Genomic DNA, 12,899 nt, shown 5'->3' with positions numbered 1-12,899 from the left:
CTCCAGGAGCCAACACAACTGCCGGCTTACCATACATTCTAACAGCGTACAAAGAACATTGACGTGGGTAGCTATCAGCCCATCAGCCTCACCAAACAGGTTTTTACCCAATTTGTGCCTTTCCATCTCAATGGCAGGAGAGGACCATCATTCTAGTGCTCAATCATACCATACCAGATCAGGTTGAAGATGACGAGATGATGTCGCTTTCAGTCAGATGAGAGATGTTTAATCATCTGACTATGGATCCAATCTGACCCAGAAGATTTCGGGGCAATGTGCAAGGGCACTGAGGAGCTCCCACTCAGCAGATGGAGGAGAAAGTCCTGTTGTTCACTGAGCATCACAGTGAACCCTATAACACTCCATTTACAGTTTGAGGGTGCTAAAGGCTGGGAGGTAGTTCTCAGTCACACAGGCCCGAGGATAATGCACAGTAAAGTGCTCGGCAATGGCATCTGCATCATTAGATAACACACCATTGATGTCCTGTCGGGGTCTGGTGCCCAAAAACCCATCTGATTTTCATCCAGACTTGGGAAGGTGACATATGGCACTCAATGGTCAAGACATGCTTCTCCCAGCACTCCTGTTTCCATCTTTTTATAAGCTGGCAAATACAGGCATCGAGAGCCATTTCAAAGCTATTAAGTGACACTCGACTCTGCAGCACCTATGTCACTGTAGAGCTCACTGACACTCATTAATTGCTTCAGCGATTTCCGTCTCCCCCCCACGTCACCATCAGAGGTGGAAGCTTCCCAATCAGATGTCCAGGGAAATGCCAATCTACATGAGCTTCAAACAAGTCATCGTGGGCTCTCCAGTGGACAGATGGGAGAAGTCCTGGTCTGCAGAGGTACAAATCAGTGGCCCAGTAAGTACCATGAGCCACACAAATGTGTGTGTGTGTGTGTGGGGGGGGGGGGGGGGTGGTCCTCCAGTGTTTAAGATGCAGAGTTCGAATTCAGAGAGTAAATTTTGACATCTCTACTTTGGCCAGTAAGCATGGTGCCATCCCACAAGGGGTTATGAGCATTAAGATCTCCCAAAAGTAGAGAAGGTTTATGGAATTGATGAATCAGTGCAGCCAATACTTTCAGGGGTACTGCACCATCTGGAGGGAAATAAAATACAGATGATGCAGGAAACAACTGTCTGCAACATGTAACAGCCACAGCTTCAAGAGGAGTTAGAAGGGATATTACAAGAACCAGAGTGATCATAATCGAGTGTCAGGTGGAGTTTGCATTTGTCCTGAACTCCCCTTCAAACTGCAGACAACAGGGGTCTGCATTTCCGGGAACCAGGTTTACTTTACACCTGCTTTCTGCATTGCTCTAAAGCTTAGGAGTTGCTGTCCTGGAAGGGAACCATGTCAGAGACGATTTGAAATTCATCTGTGATGGTAAACCCAAACAGCAAGAAAGCATCCAGGCCAAAAATGTTATCAGCAGAATGACTGTTAAGAACATTCAGTGTCAGTGACCATGTAGCCACCTTATTTGTGGCTGTGGTGGTGAATTGACCTCAGGTTATGTATGGTGACAGTTGTATTCCCCTCAACTTGCAAGAGGGCAGGACCAAAGCAGGGTAACCCAGATGAGTATGTCGGGAGGTTGACCAGGGAAACTGTCGCTTCTGTGTCTACTTCGGAATGTATGTTCTGGAAAGCAATCTTATGATCAATATAAATAAAAAATAAAAAAATAAAACACTTGGGAGCCATGAGGATTGCCCTGGGGAACCGTGGCCTGAAGCTCATGCACCATCCTGTGATACAAGTTACCAGTATCGTTTGAACTGGTCATGATTGTCCATCATGTCAGTCTGAGATATCCATCCCTGCTGCAATGGGTGTGGTGTGCCCAATGATCAGGGCAACCTCCCTGCCTCACAAAATGTGGAGGGCAAGAAGGCAGACCCGCTGGTTGCATTGACATGGGTGGACTCGCTGCTCAGGTGTCGCTGACTATCTGAATGAGACCAATTACAACAGAAGGCTGGCGAGATTCCAACCCTGCAACAGGGGCTGAACTGCTTAGATACTGCGGGCAAGCTGTAAGATGTTAATTTGCTGCCTGTGTCATCTCAAGAGTGCGTGATTTTCAGTATGTTGCCCTAGGAAAAATTCGAGAGTTTGAGGGCTGCAGTGTGAACTTCTGGATTAGGATACAACTGGACCCCTTATGTCACGGATCAGGAAATCAGTGTGTGAAGTTTTGCAAGACAGGTTGGTACAGGTAAAATCACAGTGATGGCTCAGACCTTGCAAATCCATCACCCACAATTGATAAGACTGGCCCCCTTGCTTGTGCCACTGATGGAACTTTATTCATTGCTGCCAACATGGTTCCATGTTGTCAAACCGCACCTAAATTTGCTGGAAGGTGTGTGGAACTGGGTCTGAGAGTGGAGCCAACTTTGTAAGTGAGAGAAATGTCTTTGGGGAATCCCAAGCAAGGAAAAGTGACAGAGCGTGTTATCCCAAACCCAAAAAGCAATAAACTGAGTGGTATTTCAGGCACTGCAAATGTGTGTCCCAATCTTCCTGATGCTGTTAAATGGCAGAAATGTTAGTGGACATAACTCTATGGGATGTGGCCATAGCCACAACAGGTTGTGAATCTCATACCTGCAATCGGTCTGACGGCAACTGAATTTTCTGACATAAAAGGCCCATTTGCTGCTGGAGCCACTGATGCAACTGCTGTTGCAACTGCTGTTGCAATTGCTGCTGCAGGAGCAGCTGTTGCTGTTACATGAGCTGTACAAGTTTCACATCTGTAATGCAACATTAACCTTGTACCTAACTGTCAATTTTAGTAACCAGAATCAAACTGGGAGTGTGCACTACTTCAGAAGAAAAACTACTGAACACAGAAGCTTCTGGCCAGAAGGCTTTTTGTTGAGATGTTTAGTCACAGAAATGCACAACTGTATGGTGAGTATATTATGAAAAGGATAGATTGAAAATCCAGGCCTGGGTAATGACTAGCATTGTCTGAAAAAAGGTTTATATATGTTTTTGTTGACCTTTGTAGTTTGCTTATCACTGACATGTCTCATTGATTATAAGACAGTAGTATAACTCAAACCATTGTAACAAACCTTACAACACCTTCGTCAATAATAAATTATTGCCAGCTTCGTAAGATCTCTTCTGTTTCTTGGAGATCTCTGGCTCTGCAGTGAAATGACACGTTAGTATTATATGACAGATTCTCTTCTCATGAGAATAGGTTCCCTCCCATCAGCATCAATCAAAGGCCAGTTTTAGGAACATTGACAGTTGTAAAGGATTCAACCAATTCAATCTTTTTCACCTGAAATACCCATGGTTATACAGCAAACACGTCCCATAGTGGTCATTTTCCATGACATCAAAATAGTTCAAATGGCTCTAATGGCTCTAACATCTGAGGTCATCGGTCCCCTAGAACTTGGAACTACTTAGGTTAGTTAGGTTTAAGGACATCACACATACATGTCCGAGGCAGGATTCAAACCTGCAACCGTAGCAGTTGCGCGGTTCCGGACTGTAGCGCCTAGAACCGCTCGGCCACTGTGGCCGGCTCCATGACATTTTTCCCCCTTTTTGATGTGTATTATATGTCGTACATGTCGCCGCCTTTTCTTTATCCAATTTTTCAGTTCAAGATATTAATACTCAAAAGATTTAAACAGTTCATGATAGGTGTAAAATAAAAGATTTTTCTATCAAAGTTTCCTTACAGTGTTCATCCTATTATTCAGTAGTCAGTGTTGTAGATAGAGAGATGCTGATAGAACACATCCAGCACTGAAAGGGGCAACACATGAGTTATACAATGACTTCCCACAGTCATTTGTCTGAAGAATGGTTTGAGGCAGTTATCCATGATACTCTATCCAGTGCACTCCTCCTCATCTCTTGAAACTTCCAAAACCTACATCAGCAAGAATCTGCTTACTGCACCCAAGCCTTTGATTCCCTCTGCTATTCTTACCCCCCTCACGCCTCACCTCCATTACCAAATTGACAATCCTTTGATGTCTTGGAATGTGTCCTATCAACTGATTCCCCCCCCCCCCCCCCCCCCCACTTCTTTTAGTCAAAATTATACCACAAGTTTCTTTTTACTCGATGCAGTTCAGTACTTCATTTGTTATTCAATCCATCCATACAACCTTTAGCATTTTTATGTAACGCCACATTTCAAAACCTTCTGTTCACTACTTGTCTCAACTGTTTACCACCTGCATTTCCATTTACTCGAGAATATTCACATCTGATGTCAACTTCACTGTTAGGGACTCTTATGATGGTATTAAATTCCTCTTTTTCAGAAAGTGATGACCAAAGTAGGGAGGATATTGTTCAGCTCACAATCTCCTTTCAAGAACCTATATATTCCATCCAACTGCTTCTCTAACTCCTTTGCATATGGCCCTGCTATTGTGTCAGAGACGGCAATCATCTATGTTTTTATTTCTTGTCTCTGAACTGTAAGATGATGACAAATGGATGTACACTGAGGAAATTATGAAGGGATATAAGAAGAAATTTGGAAAAGAAATTAAGTATCTCTAATTATGTAAGTCAGAACATGTTCTAACACAATTATCTCCTCCATGAAAATCAGCACAGATTCAAAAAACAGTGATCATAGAAAACTCAACCCACAATTAACTCACATTACATACTGAATACCACATCTGATTTTCTTTGGCTTTGAGTCAAATACTTGACAGAAATTGAGGAACACTGCATCTACTTAAGCTCAAAATCAAAGCAAGAACATGTGAGGAACTGAGCAAAATTTACAACTGGATTCGGGATTTTATGATAGGTACTACACACAGTTAGCTCAGGTGAGAATCACTGACAGATGTAAGATTAACTTCAGGTGTGTACCAGGAAAGCATGTTAACTACAGAGAAATGCATGATCTGAAGTTATTAACACCTGAAAGTTCATTAGAATGCAATATTAACAGCAAAGTTGTTAAGTAAAGTCTGAAAGAAGCTGCACAAGTACTCAGTCATATCCTGGAATCTTTGCTGTAATCCATGTTCCAAAGGTTTCACCATTTTGAAGACATTAGACACAGAATGTAAAAAACAAATACAAAAACAGTGAAAATAACTATGAGCAATCACGTAGGTACCGTACTCGTGTAATTTACAAACTTAGAGTATGCTGTATCACACTCAAAATTTCTGGTCCACAGATCTGTTAGGTTTTTTCATTGCGGCTAAAAGCTCTTCCAAACTGTAAAATGACCTTTCTAGTAGAAATTGCTTTAGATGATACCTGAAAGAGAAAAACAAATGGTTAGCAAATTTGCTTTTAATATCTGGAGGGACAAAAAGCTTTTGCACCAGATACCTGCATACACTTCTGCTTGTCCCCCCCCCGCCCTTTGCTTGCCGCTGACCCCCCCCCCCCCCCGCCCTTTGCTTGCCGCTGACCCCCCCCCCCGCCAGCCCTTTGCTTGCCGCTGACCCCCCCCCCCGCCAGCCCTTTGCTTGCCGCTGACCCCCCCCCCGCCCTTTGCTTGCCGCTGACCCCCCCCCCCGCCCTTTGCTTGCCGCTGACCCCCCCCCGCCCTTTGCTCGCCGCCGACCCCCACCCCAGCCCTTTGCTCGCCGCCGACCCCCACCCCAGCCCTTTGCTCGCCGCCGACCCCCACCCCAGCCCTTTGCTCGCCGCCGACCCCCACCCCAGCCCTTTGCTCGCCGCCGACCCCCACCCCAGCCCTTTGCTCGCCGCCGACCCCCACCCCAGCCCTTTGCTCGCCGCCGACCCCCACCCCAGCCCTTTGCTCGCCGCCGACCCCCACCCCAGCCCTTTGCTCGCCGCCGACCCCCACCCCAGCCCTTTGCTCGCCGCCGACCCCCACCCCAGCCCTTTGCTCGCCGCCGACCCCCACCCCAGCCCTTTGCTCGCCGCCGACCCCCACCCCAGCCCTTTGCTCGCCGCCGACCCCCACCCCAGCCCTTTGCTCGCCGCCGACCCCCACCCCAGCCCTTTGCTCGCCGCCGACCCCCACCCCAGCCCTTTGCTTGCCGCCGACCCCCACCCCAGCCCTTTGCTCGCCGCCGACCCCCACCCCAGCCCTTTGCTCGCCGCCGACCCCCACCCCAGCCCTTTGCTCGCCGCCGACCCCCACCCCAGCCCTTTGCTCGCCGCCGACCCCCACCCCAGCCCTTTGCTCGCCGCCGACCCCCACCCCAGCCCTTTGCTCGCCGCCGACCCCCACCCCAGCCCTTTGCTCGCCGCCGACCCCCACCCCAGCCCTTTGCTCGCCGCCGACCCCCACCCCAGCCCTTTGCTCGCCGCCGACCCCCACCCCAGCCCTTTGCTCGCCGCCGACCCCCACCCCAGCCCTTTGCTCGCCGCCGACCCCCACCCCAGCCCTTTGCTCGCCGCCGACCCCCACCCCAGCCCTTTGCTCGCCGCCGACCCCCACCCCAGCCCTTTGCTCGCCGCCGACCCCCACCCCAGCCCTTTGCTCGCCGCCGACCCCCACCCCAGCCCTTTGCTCGCCGCCGACCCCCACCCCAGCCCTTTGCTCGCCGCCGACCCCCACCCCAGCCCTTTGCTCGCCGCCGACCCCCACCCCAGCCCTTTGCTCGCCGCCGACCCCCACCCCAGCCCTTTGCTCGCCGCCGACCCCCACCCCAGCCCTTTGCTCGCCGCCGACCCCCACCCCAGCCCTTTGCTCGCCGCCGACCCCCACCCCAGCCCTTTGCTCGCCGCCGACCCCCACCCCAGCCCTTTGCTCGCCGCCGACCCCCACCCCAGCCCTTTGCTCGCCGCCGACCCCCACCCCAGCCCTTTGCTCGCCGCCGACCCCCACCCCAGCCCTTTGCTCGCCGCCGACCCCCACCCCAGCCCTTTGCTCGCCGCCGACCCCCACCCCAGCCCTTTGCTCGCCGCCGACCCCCACCCCAGCCCTTTGCTCGCCGCCGACCCCCACCCCAGCCCTTTGCTCGCCGCCGACCCCCACCCCAGCCCTTTGCTCGCCGCCGACCCCCACCCCAGCCCTTTGCTCGCCGCCGACCCCCACCCCAGCCCTTTGCTCGCCGCCGACCCCCACCCCAGCCCTTTGCTCGCCGCCGACCCCCACCCCAGCCCTTTGCTCGCCGCCGACCCCCACCCCAGCCCTTTGCTCGCCGCCGACCCCCACCCCAGCCCTTTGCTCGCCGCCGACCCCCACCCCAGCCCTTTGCTCGCCGCCGACCCCCACCCCAGCCCTTTGCTCGCCGCCGACCCCCACCCCAGCCCTTTGCTCGCCGCCGACCCCCACCCCAGCCCTTTGCTCGCCGCCGACCCCCACCCCAGCCCTTTGCTCGCCGCCGACCCCCACCCCAGCCCTTTGCTCGCCGCCGACCCCCACCCCAGCCCTTTGCTCGCCGCCGACCCCCACCCCAGCCCTTTGCTCGCCGCCGACCCCCACCCCAGCCCTTTGCTCGCCGCCGACCCCCACCCCAGCCCTTTGCTCGCCGCCGACCCCCACCCCAGCCCTTTGCTCGCCGCCGACCCCCACCCCAGCCCTTTGCTCGCCGCCGACCCCCACCCCAGCCCTTTGCTCGCCGCCGACCCCCACCCCAGCCCTTTGCTCGCCGCCGACCCCCACCCCAGCCCTTTGCTCGCCGCCGACCCCCACCCCAGCCCTTTGCTCGCCGCCGACCCCCCCCCCCCCCCGAGCCCTTCGCTCGCCGCCGACCCCCCCCCCCCGAGCCCTTCGCTCGCCGCCGACCCCCCCCCCCCCCCCCGAGCCCTTCGCTCGCCGCCGACCCCCTCCCCCCCCCCCCCCGAGCCCTTCGCTCGCCGCCGACCGGCCCCAGCCCCCCCCCCCCCCCTCCTGTTCCATATCCACAGTGTTCACTATTTCTTTTATAAAACTTAGTATTTTTACTGATGAAAGACATGAGAGAAAATATGCACCGGAAAGTAACAGTAAGAATGTTGTAGAAACCTTTTCTTCAAACTGAACTACTTCTACAGTCTACACCACTCATTATTTTTAAAACACATTTTTGGGCCATGAGTATTTTCTTTGCTGGTGTTTGGTTTCCCCAAATTATGATACCATATGTTACAAGAGAATGGAAATACCCATAGTATGCTGCTTTCATTGTGCCCATATTTCCGCGCTTGGAGAGGACACACGAGCCAAAAATCGATGAGCTTAGCCTCTTCTGTAGATTTACACTACTGGCCATTAAAACGGCTACACAAAGAAGAAATGCAGATGATAAACGGGTATTCATTGGACAAATATATTATACTAGAACCGACATGTGATTGCATTTTCACGCAATTTGTTCTGGGTACTGATTTCTCAGGATCTATGCACCCAACCACCTCTGAACGGCCTTGATACGCCTGGGAATTATTAATGGCCAGTCACACAGAGCTTGGATGGCGTGTACGGGCACAGCTGCCCATGCAGTTTGAACACAATAGCACAGTTCATCAAGTGTAGTGACTGGTCAATGGTGGCCCAGCAACTGGCTCGTCACAATACGCCAGACGTTTTCAATTGGTGAGAGATCTGGAGAATGTGCACACCAGGGCAGCAGTCGAACATTTTCTGTATCCAGAAAGGCTCTACAGGACCTGCAACATGCGGTCGTGCATTATCCTGCTGAAATGTAGGGTTTCGCAGGGATCGAATGAAGGGTAGAGCCACGGGTCGTAACACATCTGAAATGTAACGTCCACTGTTCAAAGTGCCATCAATGCGAACAAGAGATGACGGAGACGTCTAACCAATGGCACCCCATACCATCACGCCGGGTGATACGCCAGTATGGTGATGATGAATACATGCTTCCAATGTGCGTTCTCCGCGATGTCGCCAAACACGGATGCGACCATCATGATACTGTAAATAGAACCTGGATTCATCCGAAAAAATGATGTTTTGTCATTCTTGCACCCAGGTTCATCACTGAGTGCACTATCGGAGGCGCTCCTGTCTGTGATGACACTGCAAGGGTAACTGCAGCCATGGCCTCAGAGCTGATAATCAATGCTGCTGCAAAGCTTGTCAAACCATTCATGCAGATGGTTGTCGTCTTGCCAGCTTTCTCATCTGTTGACTCAGTGATCAAGACGTGGCTGGACGATCTGTTATAGCCATGCGGATAAGATGCCTGTCATCTCGACAGCAAGTGATACGATGCCATTGGGACCCAGCACGGTGTTCCGTATTACCCTCCTGAACCCACTGATTCCATATTCTGCTAACAGTCATTGGATCTCGACCAACGCGAGCAGCAATGTCGCGATACGATAAACCGCAATCGCGATAGGCTACAATCCTACCTTTATCAAACGCCGGTTAACTGCTGTTTGTGTATGAGAAATTGATGAAAGTTTCCAACCATGTCAGCGCGTTGTAGGTGTCATCACCGGTGCCAACCTTGTGTGAATGCTTTGAAAAGCTAATCATTTGCATATCACAGCATCTTCTTCCTGTTGATGTGCCACAGACATGAAATTTAACCATCTTTGTGGTATAGCAATTTTTATGGCCAGTAGTGTGACTATAAACTTAACTGGTCTCTCATAATAATTACATTTAAAAAAATTTGTTGTTTAAACTCTTTCTAGTGACTGTTTGCCATACTCCACAGTTAACTCGTCCTCAGTATTAGCAGTTGCAGTGAACCAAATAGTCATCTTGTTAAAGTTCAACAGGAGTCCACTGATGCTAACCCATTTCATTAAATGAATGAGAATATTCTTAACAGATCCTTCAAGATCAGCATTATGACTGCTGGACATGCATGTGATGGAGTCATATGCAAAAATTGTAAAAGAAGCATTGTAGCTTTTTACATTAAGGTAGGTCATTTATGAATATGAGGTACAGTACAGTACATGACCAAGAACGAATCCTTGGGCACTCAACATTTAATGGTTATCCAATTAGATGAAACCAGGTCACCGTAGATCTCATCAGTAGTATCTACTATTAATTTCTGCTTTCTATCTTCGAGGTATGATTCCAATCACTTATTTGCTATGCCACTTGTTCCTAATAGCTCTGCTTACTGTAGTAGGATTTGGTGATTCAGTGTCAAAGGCTTTTGGCAAGTCACAAAATAATCCTACTGTGTCCACCTGCTTAGCTTAGTGGTTATGTACTTGCCACCCATGCAGCGGGCCTGGGTTCAATTCCCAGCCGGGTTGGAGATTTTCTCTGCTCCTGGACTGGATGTTACGATGAGGATGATGTGTTGTCCTTATCACCAGCATGCAAGTTGTCCAATGTGGCATCGACTGAAATAAGACTTGCACTTGGCAGCCGAACTCCCCCGTATGGGGTATCTGGGCCAACAATGCCAGATGCTCATTTCATTTCAATCCTGTTGTTACCATTCTGTCGTTAATTGAATTCAGAACTTTGCTTTTCAGTTGAAAGACCCTTTCAAAAACCAATTTATACTTTAACAAATAAATAAAACATTCTCAGCAAAAGTCAGTTTATCTAGATGTTCCAAAATTCTCATATATATAAGCTTTTCCAGATTCTGGGAAAAGCAGTTAGGAGGGATGTTAGCCTGTAATTTCTGACTTTGTTTTTATCACCTTTTGTGAAAAGGGGTTTAACAACAGCATACTTGAATGTATCAGGCACAGTTCCTTGTTGTATGGATGCACTGAAAATATAGCAAAGTACATCACAAATAGAAGCACAGCTCTGTTTTAGTAAATTACTAGAGATATTATCTATGCCAGTGGAATATGTATTTGTGAGACAGATATTTGTTCTTTCAATTGCAGATGCTGTGACAGGTCTAATATGAATTTTACCTGTATGTTTGTTAATGAATTTCTGAGTGATATGCAAAAGACTATACCCAGAGATCTTGCAGCCTATTCGTTCTGAAACTGACAAGAAGTGCTTGTTGAAAATATAGGCTATATTTTCAGGATTGTGTACTAGATTTCCTTCATGGTTAATTTTTAGTTCTTCAAATGTTCTTATAGTTTTCTCTGTCTCCCTTCTAACACTGTTCCAAACTGTCTTCATTTTGTTATCAGAGTTATCAACTTCCTGCTCATAATACAATGCTTTTGGCCACTATAAAATAGAATGTCTACATTTTACATGTTTCAGGACAGAGAGAAAACTCATTTCTGTATACCTTCTTTAGTATCTTACAATATAACTGCAATGTGAAGTTCCCTCTAATTCTCTTTGTGATCCAGGGTTAAGAACTTTAGAAAGTGAAATGTTGACCAGATTGTACCACTGGTTAGCAAGAGAGAGGAATTGAAAGTCACAGCTGAATATACATTTGAGTCCTCCAAGCAAAAATTCAGTTTGGGTGTGATGTCAGACTGAAGCATACTACTTACGAAAAAGACAAAAAAGAATGACTGGAGGTTAGGTAGCATGTAATGTTCTGTCAATAGCATTCTCATTATGAACTGATAACTTGCTGAGTTGATAAAAGATTGGAAAGAAAATTGGCAATAGGTCTGCATTCCTCTGAGGTGAGTTACATTAACCATGCAAAATCTAAACCTTGTTGGTCACCTCAGTCCTTTTCCTGAGTATGAACCTGGTGTCTTAACCACTGTGTCACTTTATTTGGTAAAGAAGTAAAGTGACACATGCAGGTGCAAGCAAAACATGAGAGAAGTAAATGGTATATGATTTACATGCAGGTATTTTACAAAAGACTGAATATAAATACACAGAACAAGATTATTTGACACTTGTAGAAATAACTTTATTACAGAGATATAAAAAATGCTAACAATGTACATGCAATAAGTGAATTCAGAATATTTGAAAATGTATTTGAATTTCTTGATTTTTCAAAGGAATTTAATGAAAGTATTCATTCTCTTCAAGATACAGTTCTGCAGAATGAAGAGCTATTAATACAAATGTAAAATATTCATGATCTTTGCTTCATTTTATCCAACATTGCTCTTGATATAATAAGACGCTGTATCTGAGATGTTCCTTCATATATTTGAAAAATTTTTGCATCTCTCATCAGTTTCTCCACAGGGTATTCACTATTAAAACCATTTCCACCAAATATCTGAAAAACAGAAATGTGTCAGAACATTGTAACACATTATGTAAATCTGAAGACTAATGTTTTGACATTTTTCTAGTGTTTCTAACAAAGGTTTCATGACTTGCGTGCATGTGCATTTTTCCTTTATTTTTTGTTTTTTTTAATGTGCAATCTTCAGTTTTTTTGTTTCAGTCCTACAGTAACCACTCTCACAGACTTAAATTATTATAAATTTCTAATTTTATTGTGTTTTGTTGTCTAAAAAGGAGTCACAATCTATGTTTTAGTTAATGAGTGAAATTTTCTACACATTGCATTTTTGCAATGATTTGAATTTCCTGTATTTATAAAATTTGCACAATATATGAACAATGTGCAGATTATCTGATTCTAGGGAGTAAATTTCTTGAAGAAAATTTTCAATCTATACTCATTTCTTTCATTTCTGGGAGTCTGGTGCATTTGCATACTTAAAATGAAGGAAAAATTATTTAAAAATAACATTTCAAATAACTTTATTTGTATCTTGCATGCATTATGCATGCAGGCTTTTGAATTCTTATATCCTTATGTATCAGTTTCAGATAAATAGCTCACTACATACACATTGACTGTAACATGTCCCATTACAGTTGTTCTTTTATCCTCCGTTAATGGTATACATAAACTGATATTCAGAAATCGTAAATTATGAAGAATACACTACAAGTATTTTAAGTAACTTCAACTGGCATTTACTTTACTTAACATACTGAAGCATCTGATCAGCTCCACATTAACCTAGCACACCATTTATCTAAAATAGCAAACTTACTGCGTGATCATGAACAGTCATATAAGTGGCAGGTTAGTTCTCA

At 47.3% G+C, this 12,899-nt stretch overlaps 2 protein-coding genes across 2 annotated transcripts in view; both read right to left on the bottom strand.

Moving 5' to 3' along the window:
• LOC126183315 (uncharacterized transmembrane protein DDB_G0289901) overlaps positions 1 to 8,214 on the bottom strand; it is a 55,675-nt gene extending 47,461 nt beyond the window's left edge. Inside the window, exons 1-2 of the mRNA XM_049925165.1 lie at positions 8,208 to 8,214; positions 5,592 to 7,632 (exon numbers count right to left, since the gene is read on the bottom strand). Coding sequence (XP_049781122.1) covers positions 5,592 to 7,632; positions 8,208 to 8,214 — 2,048 coding nt within the window. The remainder of the gene's footprint in view (positions 1 to 5,591; positions 7,633 to 8,207) is intronic.
• Positions 8,215 to 11,720: 3,506 nt separating this feature from the next.
• The window catches only part of LOC126184726 (probable medium-chain specific acyl-CoA dehydrogenase, mitochondrial), a 213,499-nt gene continuing 212,320 nt past the window's right edge, over positions 11,721 to 12,899 (bottom strand). Inside the window, exon 11 of the mRNA XM_049927260.1 lies at positions 11,721 to 12,063. Within this exon, the coding sequence (XP_049783217.1) occupies positions 11,914 to 12,063 (150 nt within the window). The 3' untranslated portion in view covers positions 11,721 to 11,913. The remainder of the gene's footprint in view (positions 12,064 to 12,899) is intronic.

The sequence above is a fragment of the Schistocerca cancellata genome, chromosome 4, assembly GCF_023864275.1.
Source record: "Schistocerca cancellata isolate TAMUIC-IGC-003103 chromosome 4, iqSchCanc2.1, whole genome shotgun sequence".
In the NCBI taxonomy this organism is placed as follows: domain Eukaryota; kingdom Metazoa; phylum Arthropoda; class Insecta; order Orthoptera; family Acrididae; genus Schistocerca; species Schistocerca cancellata.
This window is presented reverse-complemented; position numbering and strand designations above follow the sequence as displayed.